The sequence below is a fragment of the Bombus bifarius genome, unplaced genomic scaffold (genome assembly GCF_011952205.1).
Source record: "Bombus bifarius isolate JDL3187 unplaced genomic scaffold, Bbif_JDL3187 scf7180000008166, whole genome shotgun sequence".
Taxonomy (NCBI): domain Eukaryota; kingdom Metazoa; phylum Arthropoda; class Insecta; order Hymenoptera; family Apidae; genus Bombus; species Bombus bifarius.
In genome coordinates, this window is record NW_022884488.1 from 153,592 (window position 1) to 167,836 (window position 14,245).

General features: G+C 37.9%; 2 protein-coding genes and 2 non-coding genes across 8 annotated transcripts in view; 2 read left to right on the forward strand and 2 right to left on the reverse strand.

Annotated features, from left to right (window-relative positions):
- The first annotated feature begins 111 nt into the window (after positions 1-111).
- Positions 112-14,245, forward strand: part of LOC117209250 (serine/threonine-protein kinase S6KL) — a 67,579-nt gene continuing 53,445 nt past the window's right edge. Inside the window, exons 1-8 of one of the 5 annotated variants that reach the window (XM_033451035.1) lie at positions 112-130; positions 1,238-1,299; positions 1,453-1,547; positions 1,616-1,883; positions 1,964-2,048; positions 2,118-2,225; positions 2,303-2,461; positions 2,539-2,627. In XM_033451035.1, the coding sequence (XP_033306926.1) occupies positions 1,243-1,299; positions 1,453-1,547; positions 1,616-1,883; positions 1,964-2,048; positions 2,118-2,225; positions 2,303-2,461; positions 2,539-2,627 (861 nt within the window). In that variant the 5' untranslated portion in view covers positions 112-130; positions 1,238-1,242. Of the gene's footprint in view, positions 226-1,117; positions 1,300-1,452; positions 1,548-1,615; positions 1,884-1,963; positions 2,049-2,117; positions 2,226-2,302; positions 2,462-2,538; positions 2,628-14,245 lie in introns of those variants that run through there. The other 4 variants (XM_033451034.1, XM_033451038.1, XM_033451036.1 and 1 more) reach the window with 4 other exon arrangements.
- Trnaw-cca lies at positions 2,915-2,986 on the forward strand. Its single transcript has one exon. It is a non-coding gene; the product is annotated as a tRNA-Trp (tRNA).
- On the reverse strand, positions 3,550-3,623 carry Trnan-guu. Its single transcript has one exon. It is a non-coding gene; the product is annotated as a tRNA-Asn (tRNA).
- Positions 5,661-13,322, reverse strand: LOC117209249 (neurofilament heavy polypeptide-like). Its single transcript, XM_033451033.1, has 3 exons — positions 12,930-13,322; positions 7,399-7,961; positions 5,661-7,294 (listed from the first exon to the last, which is right to left on the reverse strand). Exons 2-3 carry the CDS (start codon positions 7,951-7,953, stop codon positions 6,434-6,436), a joined length of 1,416 nt encoding a protein of 471 aa, XP_033306924.1. The 5' UTR covers positions 7,954-7,961; positions 12,930-13,322; the 3' UTR covers positions 5,661-6,433.

The following is a 14,245-nucleotide window of genomic DNA, read 5'->3' on the forward strand; positions in this document are numbered from 1 at the left end:
ACGTCTCAATTCTCAATATAATTATTTTATTTCTCTACAGATGTCGCTTAATGTTTCTCCAGAAATAAAGTCAACATTACTCGTCGCTGATAAGTCGGTCATCTACCATGCAGTATCCTCGTCTCTGGTAGTATGTAACTATGTATATACTATTCAGCTATTATAAAAATTTTTAGAAAATTTAGAAGTTTCAACTCTGCTTTCCAGGTTGATTACAATCAATAAGTATGTAATCTAAATAATTAAGATAAATGAAAAAGCAGAAAAATTATAAGAGAGAAAGATTGATCAAAATAGTAATAAATTTCATTGAAAGTTTTATGTAAGTTTACTTTTTACAATAGAGTGAAAAATCAATCGTTTTCATTTCTCTACGAAGAGCACATAGATATTATTGTTAACATTTTATAAATATTAAATTACCTTTGTAACGTATTTTTATAATTAGGATATTAAAGTTATATATTATTTTCAAATAATGAAAGATAAATTTTTACATTAGTGTGTATATGTGTGTGTACATGCTAGTTTATATGGGAAAAATATATATTTACAAGAAAATAAATCCATTTTGTACGTCATTTGTATAACGATAAGTCACGTGACTTTTTATCCGTTATTTTAATTTCTGATAATTCAAATCGTATGCAGTACTCTATACAATATCTGTTTCATCTCTCCTCTTTTCGATTGAAATAGAAAAATTATTTTATTATCAGAGTATGTTTATAAAGTAATTTAACAGTAATAATACTTAAATGGCATGTTTTAGTAATATTACTTACATACATATATTTAAAATTATTCACTTCAATTATACTTTGGATAAAATGCATAGTCCTCGGACATCTTAAAATGATTAATACATATTTTACTAATTCAATGTATGAATAGTTGTATATAATAGCTAAAATATTAATTATGATTTGTTTTTGGTGTAGTATCAATCCTTGAAATGAAAAATATACATACATATGTACATGTGTTACATACAGCAATACACATACAGATGCATAATAATTTTTATAATAATGGTTTTATAATAAATTTTATTATTAATGATAAAACTATATTCATTTAACTAAATATCAAACTTATTCTGTTCTAAAAATAAATATACATATGACACGTTTTATAACGCATTTAAGATAAATAAATGAACGTGAAAGAAATGATTATTTATTATACTTATTCAATGGATAAAGCAAGATGTTGAATAAAGATTAATATTTTTCAGTTCGAATGGGTAATTCTATCACAAAAAATAATTATCACAATAATCAGAAGTATACTAGTCAGGTATATATCATTTAAAATTCTAAATAAAACATAGGTTATAAATTATAACCTATATAATAGTAGATAATGTTATTAATAAGATCAACTACTTATATATAATTGTATCTCAATTGATAAAGATTAATAAATACTATTATAATATATTTTATGCAGTATAGCCTTAGTGATATAATTGGTGGAAGTTGCATTGGATCAACGCAATCTTCGCAGAAAGAAACTAAATCATGGTCTCGTGCTTCTTGCAGAAGGTAATCGTAATAGTTTATAATTTTTATGCATTTAATAATCCGTATGTAATAAGTATTTGATTTTATAGCTGGAGCGAAGGTACATTATATGATCCATTGGGTACTTCGAAAACATTGTGGCCTGTATCACGTTGTCAGGCTATGTTTCTTCCAGAATTTCAAATAAGACAAGTATCTCTGCAAAATGCTTATATATTTTTAAGCATAATAGCCAAAGGAGCTTATGGAAAAGTATATAAAATTCAGAAACAGGATACTGGAGAATTTTTTGCTTTAAAAGTAATCAGTAAAGCTAAAGTGGTTGCAGAAAATGGTATAATGCAGGCTAAACAGGAAGTATGTATGCTTTTAAAATTGAAGGCATGTTTATTTTCATTTTGTATTGTAATTGAATTCATACATATATTCAATATTAGGTATCAATACAAAAATTGGTTGGTCATCATCCATTTATATTAGATTGCTCTCACAGGTGGCAAGGAAGGAAAACATTGTACATATGTAAGCTTATTGTAATTATGTTATTATTAGTTATTGTTAGATATGTTTCTTAATGTGCATTAATTCCAGTAACTAACTATGTTGGTGGAGGAGAGTTATTTTCATTAGTCGAGCAATGTGGTTCTCTGCCTGAAAATATAGTTAGAATATATGTAGCAGAAGTTGCTTTAGCTGTTGGTAAATATACATCGTTTTGAATTGATAGTTCAATATGAGATAGAATTTATATGTTTTTTTGTTATTGTGTGTTAAAGATTTTTTGCACAATGCTGGTGTTGTACATAGAGATATAAAAGCTACAAATGTTCTATTGGATGAGGAAGGTCATGCTATAATTATTGATTTTGGTCTTGCAAAGTGGTTAAATCATACAGAAAGAACACATACGCTTTGTGGAACTCCAGAATATATGGGCAAGTACAAAAATGTATATAAAATATAAAAATTATATAAAGTATAACTATTTTTCACTTGATGTATCTTGTTATAGCACCAGAAATATTCAGTAGACAGTATTATGGACAAGAGGTAGATTGGTGGTCATTGGGAGTACTAGCTTGTTTCATGCTTACAAATCAGGTATGTATGATATATATATATATTTTCTTTTTTCTCTTAAAGTAATTTTAAATATGACATGAAATGTACTATCAACATACTAATATTGGAATTACAATCATTTCAATACAAGAAGTAGAAGATAAAACCTGAAGTATAGTAGAAAAAATATATTTTTAAATATAAATTGATTCATTTATTAAAATCAAAGCGATAGTTCTTAATATGCTACTCTATTTTATATATTCTTGTTTAATAATGTTAGTATCTATATGGTATAACTATCTTAAAAGATTGTGCAGTCCGTGGACTCCGTGGCGCAACGGTAGCGCGTCTGACTCCAGATCAGAAGGTTGCGTGTTCAAATCACGTCGGGGTCAAAGTTTATTTTTATAATTTCTTTTTTACATTTTTTAAATATTTAACACGCGTAATATGAAGTAAATTTTATAGGTTCATTTTTAGTTGAATAAAGATTATATTTATTGTTATTATTTATCATTTTATGAAGTCGGCAAATTTCTTTCTATGCACAATATATGGTAGAAGACCAGTTATACAATTTTTATGAATTTTTATATTTTATATATATAGCAAAGCTGAATAAATGATCAATTTTCTTTTGGTAATTGGCAGACGTTTTTTCACTTTTTAAAAATAATAAATGATTTTTTTTATATCATTTTATCCTAATATGCTTAAAAGGCGTATATAGATTACTATTAACTGAGAATATACAATTAATATTACAGGGAGTTTTCTATAATATATTTGCTGTTTTAACATTTAAACTAATTCCTAAGAGTTTGTATCTAAGCAATGTTTAATATTTGAATAAGTATTTTTTTAGTGTTCTACAATATTAATGAGTGATTAATATTGTTAATGATAATAAAAAAAGGACTGAATTACAGTAGAATTTGTTTAGGATCAAAAAATAATTCGCCCCCGGGTGGGCTCGAACCACCAACCTTTCGGTTAACAGCCGAACGCGCTAGCCGATTGCGCCACGGAGGCAGTTGAATGGCAAGTTCTTTTCAAGTCTTTTGTTGCCGTTTCCTATCTTTTCAATGTTAATTTTGTTTTATGCTTTTATTTTGTAATTTATTATTTACAATATTTCTTCTATCTTAATGACATATTTTATATAAGAACTACTTTTAATTCGTTGCATGTTGTAAGATTTTATGATAGATTGAATCTTATGATAGAAGTTTCATCGCGGTTCATAAAAAGAAATATTTTTGCTCGTATTTAATATATTTATTATTATATATACTTATACTCATCATTAAACGTTAATACAGTCTTTTTATTTCTTTTTGAATTGGATACTACGTTATATATTCAGAATTATTTATTTAAGAATAGTTATTAAATAATTTACAAAATATGCATGTTGTTGAGTAGGTCTTTTCTAGAATATTGTGTTAGTATTAGTAACAGTATTAATATATATAATATAATAATAATTAAATTGAATTTTAAAACAATATGTGATTTTGATATGAAACATCGATGACTTTAATGGTTCGTCATTACTATGATAAAATCAAAATCATTGTCATTCATCAAATTAAATGATCTATAAGCGTAATTACACGAAATCAAACATTAACTGCAACATCTACAAAATAACATATGGAATGTTATTGGAACGGTTGTTTAAATATAATAATTAAACACCGTCATGGAACCACCGGTATGCAAATATTTATGCAAATTGATATTCTTATGGGTATTATTAAAAAAATGAAACCTGAATAGGAATTTGTTTCATCTAGTAAATCTTCTAACGAGTGTTTTGAATATTTCACATATCTTTGCACATTATATATATATTTTTGCATTTCCAAATTCTCAATAAATGCATAAAAGTCCGCAGTCAAATTGTCATATGTGTACATTTCAATTGTTATACGTTTCGTATTATATCGAGGAACACATAGACGTCGTGGAACTAAGTTCCAAGTAGAGACGTAATTATTTTCCCGTGAACCGTGTCTCGTACACTTTTCGTCGGCCGTTCTTGCGTAAAAGCATGCAACGGGCACTCGAATTGAAGAAATCCAACGAGCGTATCTCTCTGGCTCGTTGCAAAATCCTTCGGTGCCTTGACATTTTCGCCGGGTCCACTCACCTCGCGTATCCTCTGTTTACAAAGCGTGTTCTCGGGCACGTTAACTTTTCATACGGCCTTTTGATGAATCGACGTATGTGCCACGTCATGTCATGAAGAAATGTCGTCGTACCTGGCGCGATCACGATATCATCGTTAACCATGAGATTCACGCGAATCTTTGACTCTTGTGCAAGTGCAATCTCGATAGAAAACGATTCATCGTCACTTAGACTTTTTTTTCAGGAACCAGCCATAATATGTAAATTACGACAAAAGTGTAAACACATATTTTACTTTAGAAGATCTTGTTTTATCAATTACTCGATTTAACATTTTAAGATTATTTACTGCTTTGATTTGAGATTTCAAGATTATATCCTGATCAATGATTTAGTTTGAAATTTTAAGATTATATTTTGGTCAATGATTTTATCAAAGATTTTTATTTTTTCCATTTCTATTTGATATCTGTGATTGAATATTCAAAGAAACAGGTTTGAAGTTATGAATTTTGTAATCTTGTCTTATCGATGATAAATAATGACACGAATCGAATGAATTGGATCGACTATCCTCTTACAAATGTTAGTTCTGATGCATTCGGATCCTTCGTTCCTAATTTTGTTTTTCTAATAAATGACAAGGAAGGATTTTTTAAATTCAAAGATAACTAGATGCATGCAAGAAGGGAACATTGTCAACAACACGTTGTCCACAGTAATAATAATAATTATTATTATAACGATGATAGCAATAATACAAATAATAATATTAATAATAGCGATACTGGTACTAAATCGTAATAATAATAATAATATTAATAATAATAATGACACGTATCTCTAAAAAAAAAGAAGACAGAGTCGAGCTACATACTAGTTTTATTGGGATGAGGTTGTGGTTGTGGTTCGTGTGTGGTTTTTTGAGAGGAAAAAAATAAAGAGGAGTCTTGGGGTTGGGGGATTTGGGGTGAGGATACTAAAATATTAGGGGCCGGTTTCGTCCCCGCGGACAGATCGCGGTGTCCGCCGGGACGAAGAAAAGGATGATCCCTGGCGTGTGCCAAGTCAGATCCCTAAGGGTGACCACGTGTTCCTGATAGGTGATTCTTCTTGTGTCTATTTCTTCTTTGAACACTCGATCGAGTCTTCGTTATATCCATCATCGTCGTCTTCATCATCGTTGTTCTCATGAATGTTATTCCGATGTGTCCTAAGTTAAAAATCCCCCACAGCCAGGCCGCCACGTGATCATCCTGCCCCGAGTCGATGAATTTTTTCTCTCGGAATCGTAGCGCGCCGGGGGAAGTTTTGGTCCCTGCCACAGAATTGATCGCGCAATCTCTCTCTCCCATTCACACCGATATACACTCTCACTCCGTCTCGTTCTCTCTCTCCCGTTCCCGTTCATACTTCCTCTGACGTACACGCTCTCTCCCGCTCGTTTTGCTTTATCTGGGCCGAAAAACTCGCGCATCCTTCTTCATCTTCTTATTCATCATTTTTTTTTTTGTGAGTTTTTTCCTTGTTTCTTCTTTTTCAAATTGTTTTATCCCATTTTTATCTGGTCGATGGTGATGAACGCAAAATGGTCTGGACGAGTGGCGAGCCAGTATCCGCGCTTCGTTCGATGTTATTTGATTTCTTCGGGGCTGTTGTTCTTCGTCTTCCCGCCTCTCGCTGCGACCGCTATTTCAATCGTTCACTTATACTGTCAGTTCTTGCGGTTTAGGCAGCAATTCCGGCTTGGACTCTTCAGCTGGTTTGGACTCTTGTTTGGAGGAGGACTCCTCGGAGGATTTCTCTTCCTCGCTGCCCTTGCTTTCCTTCTTCTCAGCCGATTTTTCTTCAGAAGATTCGTCTGATTTCGCTTCTTTCGCTTCTTTCGCGGGTTCCTGCTGTTTCTGTGGTTCTTCCTTCTTTTCCTCGGCTTGTTCAGACTTTGCTTGAGGCTGAGCTTCTGCGGTTTCGCGTTTAGCCTGGCTAGATTCGGCTGATTTGGCCGCCGATTGTTCCACAGATTCTTGAACGTTACTGGAAGCAGATGCTGCAGCAGATACTTCGGCGCTCTTTGCTTCCTTTTCAGGTTGAGCAGCGGCTTCAGCAGGCTTCTCCTCGGTCTTGGCCGAATCTTCGGGGCTGATTGCAGGTTGTTCGATCGCAGGTTGTTCAAGAGGAAGCTGAATCTTCTCGTTCTTGGCAGCTGGTTTGTTCTCTTCTGGGGATTTAGCTTGATCTTGTTGGCTCTTTTCAGCTTCAACAGCTGGCTGTTCTATTTTCTTCTCTTCTGGAGCAGCTACCTCGGCGTCGCGGGTGACACGGTCGGGTTTGTCCTCAGCCTTCTTTTCCTGTTCCTCTTGTGGCTTCTCGAGCTTCTTCTCCTCCGCAGCTGGCTGAGCCTTTTCTTCCGATTCGGAAGCTGCTGAGCTAGCCTCATCGTCTTTTCGCACGCTTGGTTTCGCTTCCTCAGCTTTCTTTTCTTCCTTTGCTTCTTCTTTAGCAGCTTCTCCGCTTTTCTCCGCTGAATCTACTTGCTCGGAGCTTTTGCCCTCTGGGACTACAGCCTTCTGTAATATAAACACGATCCAGTTAAGAAAACCAAATTCTATCGTCTACAACAGCAAAGAAACTCGAATATCGTAATGTATATCATAGTATAATTCAAACTTACAACAATGGGTTGCTCTACTAGAACATCAGCACTATCCTGTTTATTTTTTTGCGGAACAACTTGCACTACAGTTTCGTGAGATTCGGAAGCCGCCTGCTTCAGACCTTCTTCCTCCTTCTTGGCTTCTAGAGCCTGTTCAGGCTTTTGTTCTTGCTCAGGTTGTTGAGCCTCCTGTGGTTGTTGTTGCGGCTGCAGTTGCTCAGGTTTCTTTTCCTGGCTAGCTTCCTCCTTTTTCTCCTCGGGTTTCGCTTGCTGAGCTTCCTCTTTCTTCTCCTCAGCCTTTTCAGATAGTTGAGCGTTTTCACCCGCGGGTTCGCTCCTCACGCTTGGCTTCTCAGCTTCGGCAGGTTTCGCTTCGGCAGGCGCTGGTTCAGCGGCCTCCACGTTTGGTGCTGCAACTGCTTCAGGAGCTACTGGAATCCCTGAGTTGCTTGGGTTCGCCGATTTTTCCAGAGGAACTACTTGTAGAGGTTCCTGATTTTCAGCTACGGGCATCGAGAGCACCGTTTTCTGGCCGAGCAGGCACAGTATCGTTATTACGAGTAACTTCGTCATTTTGATATCTGTAAATGAAAACGGAGCTTTTGGTAACTCGTTCTTTTTCGATTTCTATATTAATATTAGGACTATCAGAGTGATGGAAATATCCGATTTATAATTTTGCATATAATTTTTTAAAGAATTTGAACGATTTTTTCTTTGCACTAGGTTTTCAATTGTTTGGGGGTCAATTTCCTTGATACAAACTTCGTTTATATAATTATATATTTCGATATAATGCTTTTATATATCTTCTATTTTGATCTTTTTTGGTACAAACTGTGTTTTATACAATTGGTTTGGTACATCATTTTTATATATCTTTTATTTAGAATAGATGATTAGTTTAGTTTAGTTTAGTTCTATTTTTGTAATGAATTACAAATATCAAGCTTAATAATCATCCTATTAATTCGAAGGACTATTCGACGGAATATGTAAAAGTCACGACTATCAGATACTAACGTAAATGAAAGAAAATCAAAGATAACATTGTACCCTAATGCATAAATCTCATCGTAAACGATCATTTAATCTCGACCAACCGGATGTAGAACCCGAACTAAAGTTATCACGGATCGGAAACACCGTAAAGATTCAGAAATAATGTCATGTCGGACAGAAAGGTTCTACTATGTATGGAGCGTAGAGAGAGGAAACGAGGGACGTTTCTCGCAATCTTCCAGTTAGGAGAGCGGACGTGAGTACACGAGCTCCTCTTTCGTACTTGGCATGAATGGAGAACGCGGCCGCATGAATGGACCGCCGATAGACGCGCGAGACGAAAAGCAGGCTGCGCGTCAGAATGTGACATACAGAGAGAGAGAGAGAGGGGGGGGGGAGAAGGAAAGAATGAAAATTGAAAGATGGACAAGGGGCTGCTAGAGGAATCGGCAGGAGGGAGAGGGACGTAGGTGACATTGAACCGAATGCATTGAACAAGACGAGCGTTATGGAACTAATGACAGGATGCGTGTCCCTCGCGTTCGTTACGCGCGCACATTCGCGCGTTTTCTCCGCATGATCGCGTCTTCTTCTTCGTTCTACGCTTTGTTCTTCGCGTTTCTTCACGAATGAACGCGTGTCGTACTCGCGTGTTCTTTAACAAATGTTAGGAATAGATGGAAGGGTGCTCAGAGCATCTGAGATTTCATTGGACAATTATTTGTTCCAATAGAGAAACTTTGAATATTTTGGTTACTTGAAGATTTTCAGTGAGAAGGCTTCGAATTAATTATTTGAAGATTTTTAATAATAGAAGCTTTGAGTTGATTATTCGAAGATCTTCAATATGGGAATTGACTTCGAGATGGATAAATAGATAAATAATAATTGAGAAATTATTTGTTAATTGCCGTGAAACAAAAGGAGAACGAAAGAGAATGAACGTTGTTGCGTGCATCGCGAACGGAAAGTGAAACATGGGTGTAACTTCCGCAATAGGTGGAAACGGAAGGCGAGAGAGGACATTGTTTGGTTGGATGGAAATCGAGTCGTTGCAACGATCAAGATACGCCTCGAAAAAAAGCAGAACATTGTTCATCTGTCGTATCGCGAACCATGAAAGCACTAAAAGTATGTATATACATTCCCAACCATAAGTTCTAACTATTTTGTTATAAATCTGTTATTTATAGACTGTATCTGTATGTACACGTTGTTATTATACGAGCTTATGACCAGTAGTGTGCCTATATAAACCTACATGCGTATAATCGAACTCGCTTAAGTCTAATTATAAAACGTCGACCACTATCAGGAAGCTCATCGTCGTGTAAATCGATTCCGCTGCGCACATCGGTATCGTATGGTCGTTACGAAGCCTTTGACGAGCATCGAGGTACATAAGTAGATACGGCAGAGTGGGCAGACACGAAACCAGAGACTATCGTCGCGGTGTCGCGTGGACACGATTTGCTTCGCGAGTGCAGTTTGCGATCAAGCGAAACGCAAAACGCTGACGAAACTAAACGCAAAACGCTAAGGAAATTAAACGCGCGCATATACAAGCGTTAAACTGGTCCGCGAGCTATGTAACGGAATAAAAAAGAAAAAAAAAGAAGGAAAAATCAAGCACGATGGCATTCTTTCGATTCCACACCAGTGTAGAGCGACCTTCCGTTCAGGAGGCTCGAGCTTGCGTCCAATCAAGCGGGTAATTTATACAGAGAGGAAGCTGTTCCCGTTGCATGTACAGCCAGAAATGCTCGAGCGCGAACGTTCCATCGTAAAAATCGAAACTGCTGCAACAATGGCAGCGAACAAGTCCGAGGGAACGGTTCTATGTCCATATTTGTAAGACGACGATGCTCGAGGATCGCTTTTAAGAAGAGACGAGAAACTGTTCGTTCACGAAGAGAAAAAGCGGTTGCCGCGTTATCTGTAACACAGACACGCCTTCTGGAGAACGCAACCAACGTGGAATGCGCGCTGAGAAGGTGAACGCAAAAGTCAGAGAGGGAAAACGGGAGGATAAAGGGGGAAAAACTGGGCGACAGCCGCGACCTGGGCGAGGAAAGAGGCGACTGAACGGTCCAGTTTTTACGATACTAGCGCGCCACTTCGCTCTTGGCGTTCGCCAATTGGTCAACACGCAGGAGGTGAACCGTTCCGTTCTGTTATTACGCTCGTGCTCAACTTTAATTTTGGTACAAGCGATTGCTATCAACCGAGAACTTCGTTCCCGATAAACTTCAATTTTATGCTCTTCCTTCTTTCTAGAATTTTCGTCGTACGATTCAATTTGAAAAATCGTTCTTATACACATATGTAGGTTTCATAGAGCGAACAAAGATGGAGTATTCTCCATGTAGGAAAGAGGTGAACGTTCAGAGGCGGCTCGTTGAAGACGAGAAGCGAAATTAAGGGGCAAGTATACATTAGCGAGCCGCATAATCGACATTAATAACAATCGTCCAGGCCTGATCATGTTGCAAGCGGACGTAATGGGCCGCAATAAAGTTAATTGCAAATTACTTTGCGAGTCACGGACGTGGAGGTAACGTTTACACGCGTATATAGGTGTATACATATACATATATATATATGTATATATATTTTGAACGTACGCGCTCGGCATTTCGGCTAATTGCAATTCGGTCAGATTGTCATTTGATAGGGTAGTACAGGAGAGAGGAAGATGAAAAAGAAGTGGAAGATAGGAAGGGGAGGATCTGAAGTGCCGCAAGAAAATTAAAGTCACGATCTCGCGAGGGATGCAAACACGACGGAGGGATAGGTCGACGGAGAGGAAATGCCTGTGAAAGATGATGGACACCCATTACCTTATCAAGATCATCAGAGATGTAATAATGGTACGACGCTTACAAAGAAGACGGGGTCCATTGAAGTGGTTCACCGCTTCAATGCTTTCTGCTCCTTCTCTCTCTTTCTCTGAGCTCGACTCTATTCTGCGCAACACGGCATTTATTATATCGGCTCTATCCTTTTCGCGATTGTCGATCTAATCTGCGCACATTGAATCTCAACTGGACGGAGAATGCGTCGCAGTACTCGCAGTTAACGCGATCGCGCAGGAATGCCGGTTGTTGCCTCTAATCGGCTCTGAAAGAGGGGTTCCGCTGCCATTTCTCGACGTTGTTTCAATTACCATTTTAAACACTCTTTCGTTCTAATTTTATTCGTATGAGAATCACGGTAGGAAAATTATGCTGTTTCGAAGGAGAATGCCGGAGACTTTTTTTTGAAGTACCGGATACTAAGAAAATGTTTAAATTGAACGCTGTTTCGAGGAAGAATACTGTTTAATTTGTTTGAAAGTAGCCAAAAAACCGAGTATGGATGTTTATAGTATTTTAAATCTTCTAGATTTAAAGTATGGAATGCTATTTCTACGTTTGGTGAATTTAAGTGATATAGTAATTCTTCCAATTGATAGCATCGGAAATATTCACAATTTTGAAGAGTGTCAACGATATCAGAGTTTCTCTGAATTTCTAGCAGCACAAGATGGAGAACTGTTTTCAACTTCTAGATTTTTCAAATAAAGAGCACGAAACTATGATTCTCTAAGTAAAAACACGAAACTACGATTTTTTGAATAAAAATCACGAAACTACGAGCGTCCACGGGATAAAATAGTAATTTTTGTATAACCCGTTTAAAAGAAAACCGTCAAATAAATTACATAAACGTTACCACGATACCAGAAACTCGACACTTTCTACCTTTTAACGTTTGTGAAAACAAAATCTACTATATATACGTATAATTTTCGAACATTTCCATACATTTAATCGTCGAATTTATGCGTACATAAATTCGTTCTATTACGAACGAGAGTTAAAAGTGGAAATACAGGGAATAGATCGTAAAAAATACGAGCGATAGACGGTTCTGAGAGAAGATTCCTGGCAAATTAGAGGATCCTCGGTTGGCTTGTTCGCGCCTTGTGTGTGTCACAGCCTTGCTGACGTGCAGATTAAGTAGATTAGCGACGGGTTAATTAGCCGCGGGGAAATCTTCGCGGGTCTATGGAGCAGAGAGGACGGAAAAAGGGTACGGTTGCGAGAGGAGGACAAAAATTACGCAAACGCGCGGTCATACGTTGCGAAATATACGCAAATTGTATGTTCCGACGATTATTCCATTTAGCGTTTCCCTCGCTTTAATCATTGGGTTCGAAGACAGCCATTTCGCGAGACGCGATGGAGCTCTACCTGCGTACCGTGGTCGCTGATATTCTGATCCTTCTAGACACGTTTAAATACCATGAAAAATCTTACAATTCTTCGTTTCTCGTCGCAACGAAATTTCTATCGAGAGTTTAAAATTTTTGTTTATTCGTAGATGAAAAAAAAGAAGAATACATGCGCGATGACATCTGGCTAACCCCGAAAAATGGAATTTTAATTTTGTAATTCTATAAAATTCGAAGAAAGGAGCGGAGCAGCATAGAAAAATTACAGCAGGCTGTCAACGATAGAGATAGTAACAACCGTGGATTCGATAAAATGATATGTTCTACTCACGTCTTTTTCTCTCCTCCGTGGAACTGGTCACAGCGGTGGCTGGTCGTCGACTTGTGTCCGGTAGACTCTTCCTAGATGCTTCTTCTCCGCTTCAGTCGCGGGGGAATTACTCTCACCGATTAAACTGTCGCTCGGGAAGAGACCGGTTCAAGAAGTAAAACTCTCGCCGATGTTATATGTGTTGCACGTTGGTTGTTGCGCGGAGCAGTGAAAACTCCGTGCTGAACAAGAGCAAAAGACAAAAGAGAGTCGGAAGAGATACCCGAGAAGTAAGTTACCCTCTTCTCTCTCTTTTTTTTCGCGCGCGTGCGATTACGCTCGTTCGCTCGAGGAAACCGTTTGGTGATATCGGGATGAAGGTTGGGTCGTGTGTCGAGATGGAATCGTCGGGGCCCCGCTTATATACCCATTTACCCACCAGCGGCACCACAGCCAGGATCGTATAGGGGGGCCCGACCCTCTTCACCCGGCATCGTACCAGGGGCCCCTCCTTTACTCTTCTCTTCTCTTCCTTCTTCCGTCGTTCTTCTTTTCTCCACCTCTGTACACCTTCCCCTTCACCCTTTCCCTACCCTCCCGCCATCTATAGTTAACAGCTATCTTTCTTCGCACCATTCAGCCGTGATTCCTACCGGTCGTGTTTTCCTTCTTCCATACCCTGAGCCACGATCACCACGGGACGTGTGTGCCGCGCCGATTCCTCTCTACAACGACCCACGCCGTCTACGAGCAGGAGCAAAACGAACCGGGGGCTGCGATTCTCGCGAGAGATTTTCAAGTATCGAATCGGTTAGGTGGTTCGCGATGCGATGACTCTTCGACCCGCGGATGACACGTACCGAGATATCCAACCTGTGCACCCGTTCTTCTTCTTGTTCTTGGAATTGCTCTTGGCTCTAGGGTACATCTTGTCAACGACAGACTTTTGGATATTCGACTTCATTCATCTTGGACAGCCCTTTGCTTTGGACTGATGAAACTTCGATGCTGATTTCGAGATCATCGATGGACGATAATACAGATAAACTTGGAGAATGCAACGATGATGTTGAAGGATTTTCGGTGGAATATCTTGTTTAGGGTCGAGGCAGCGGATAGAAGTTCGTCGCTGAAGAAGGTTCAATTGGTTGGTTTGGACGGTGATCGGTTAATCCGAAAAGAAGGTTCGAGGAACATCCAGACAAGGCTGTATATACGTGTGCTGTTGCTCGAAGTCGGCGAGTGGGCGAAACGTGTTAACTCGTCTTTTGTGAGATACGTTCGCGGAGTGAACGTTCGTTGTACCTTTGTCGGATCACGCCGCGTCGTTTCGTCGC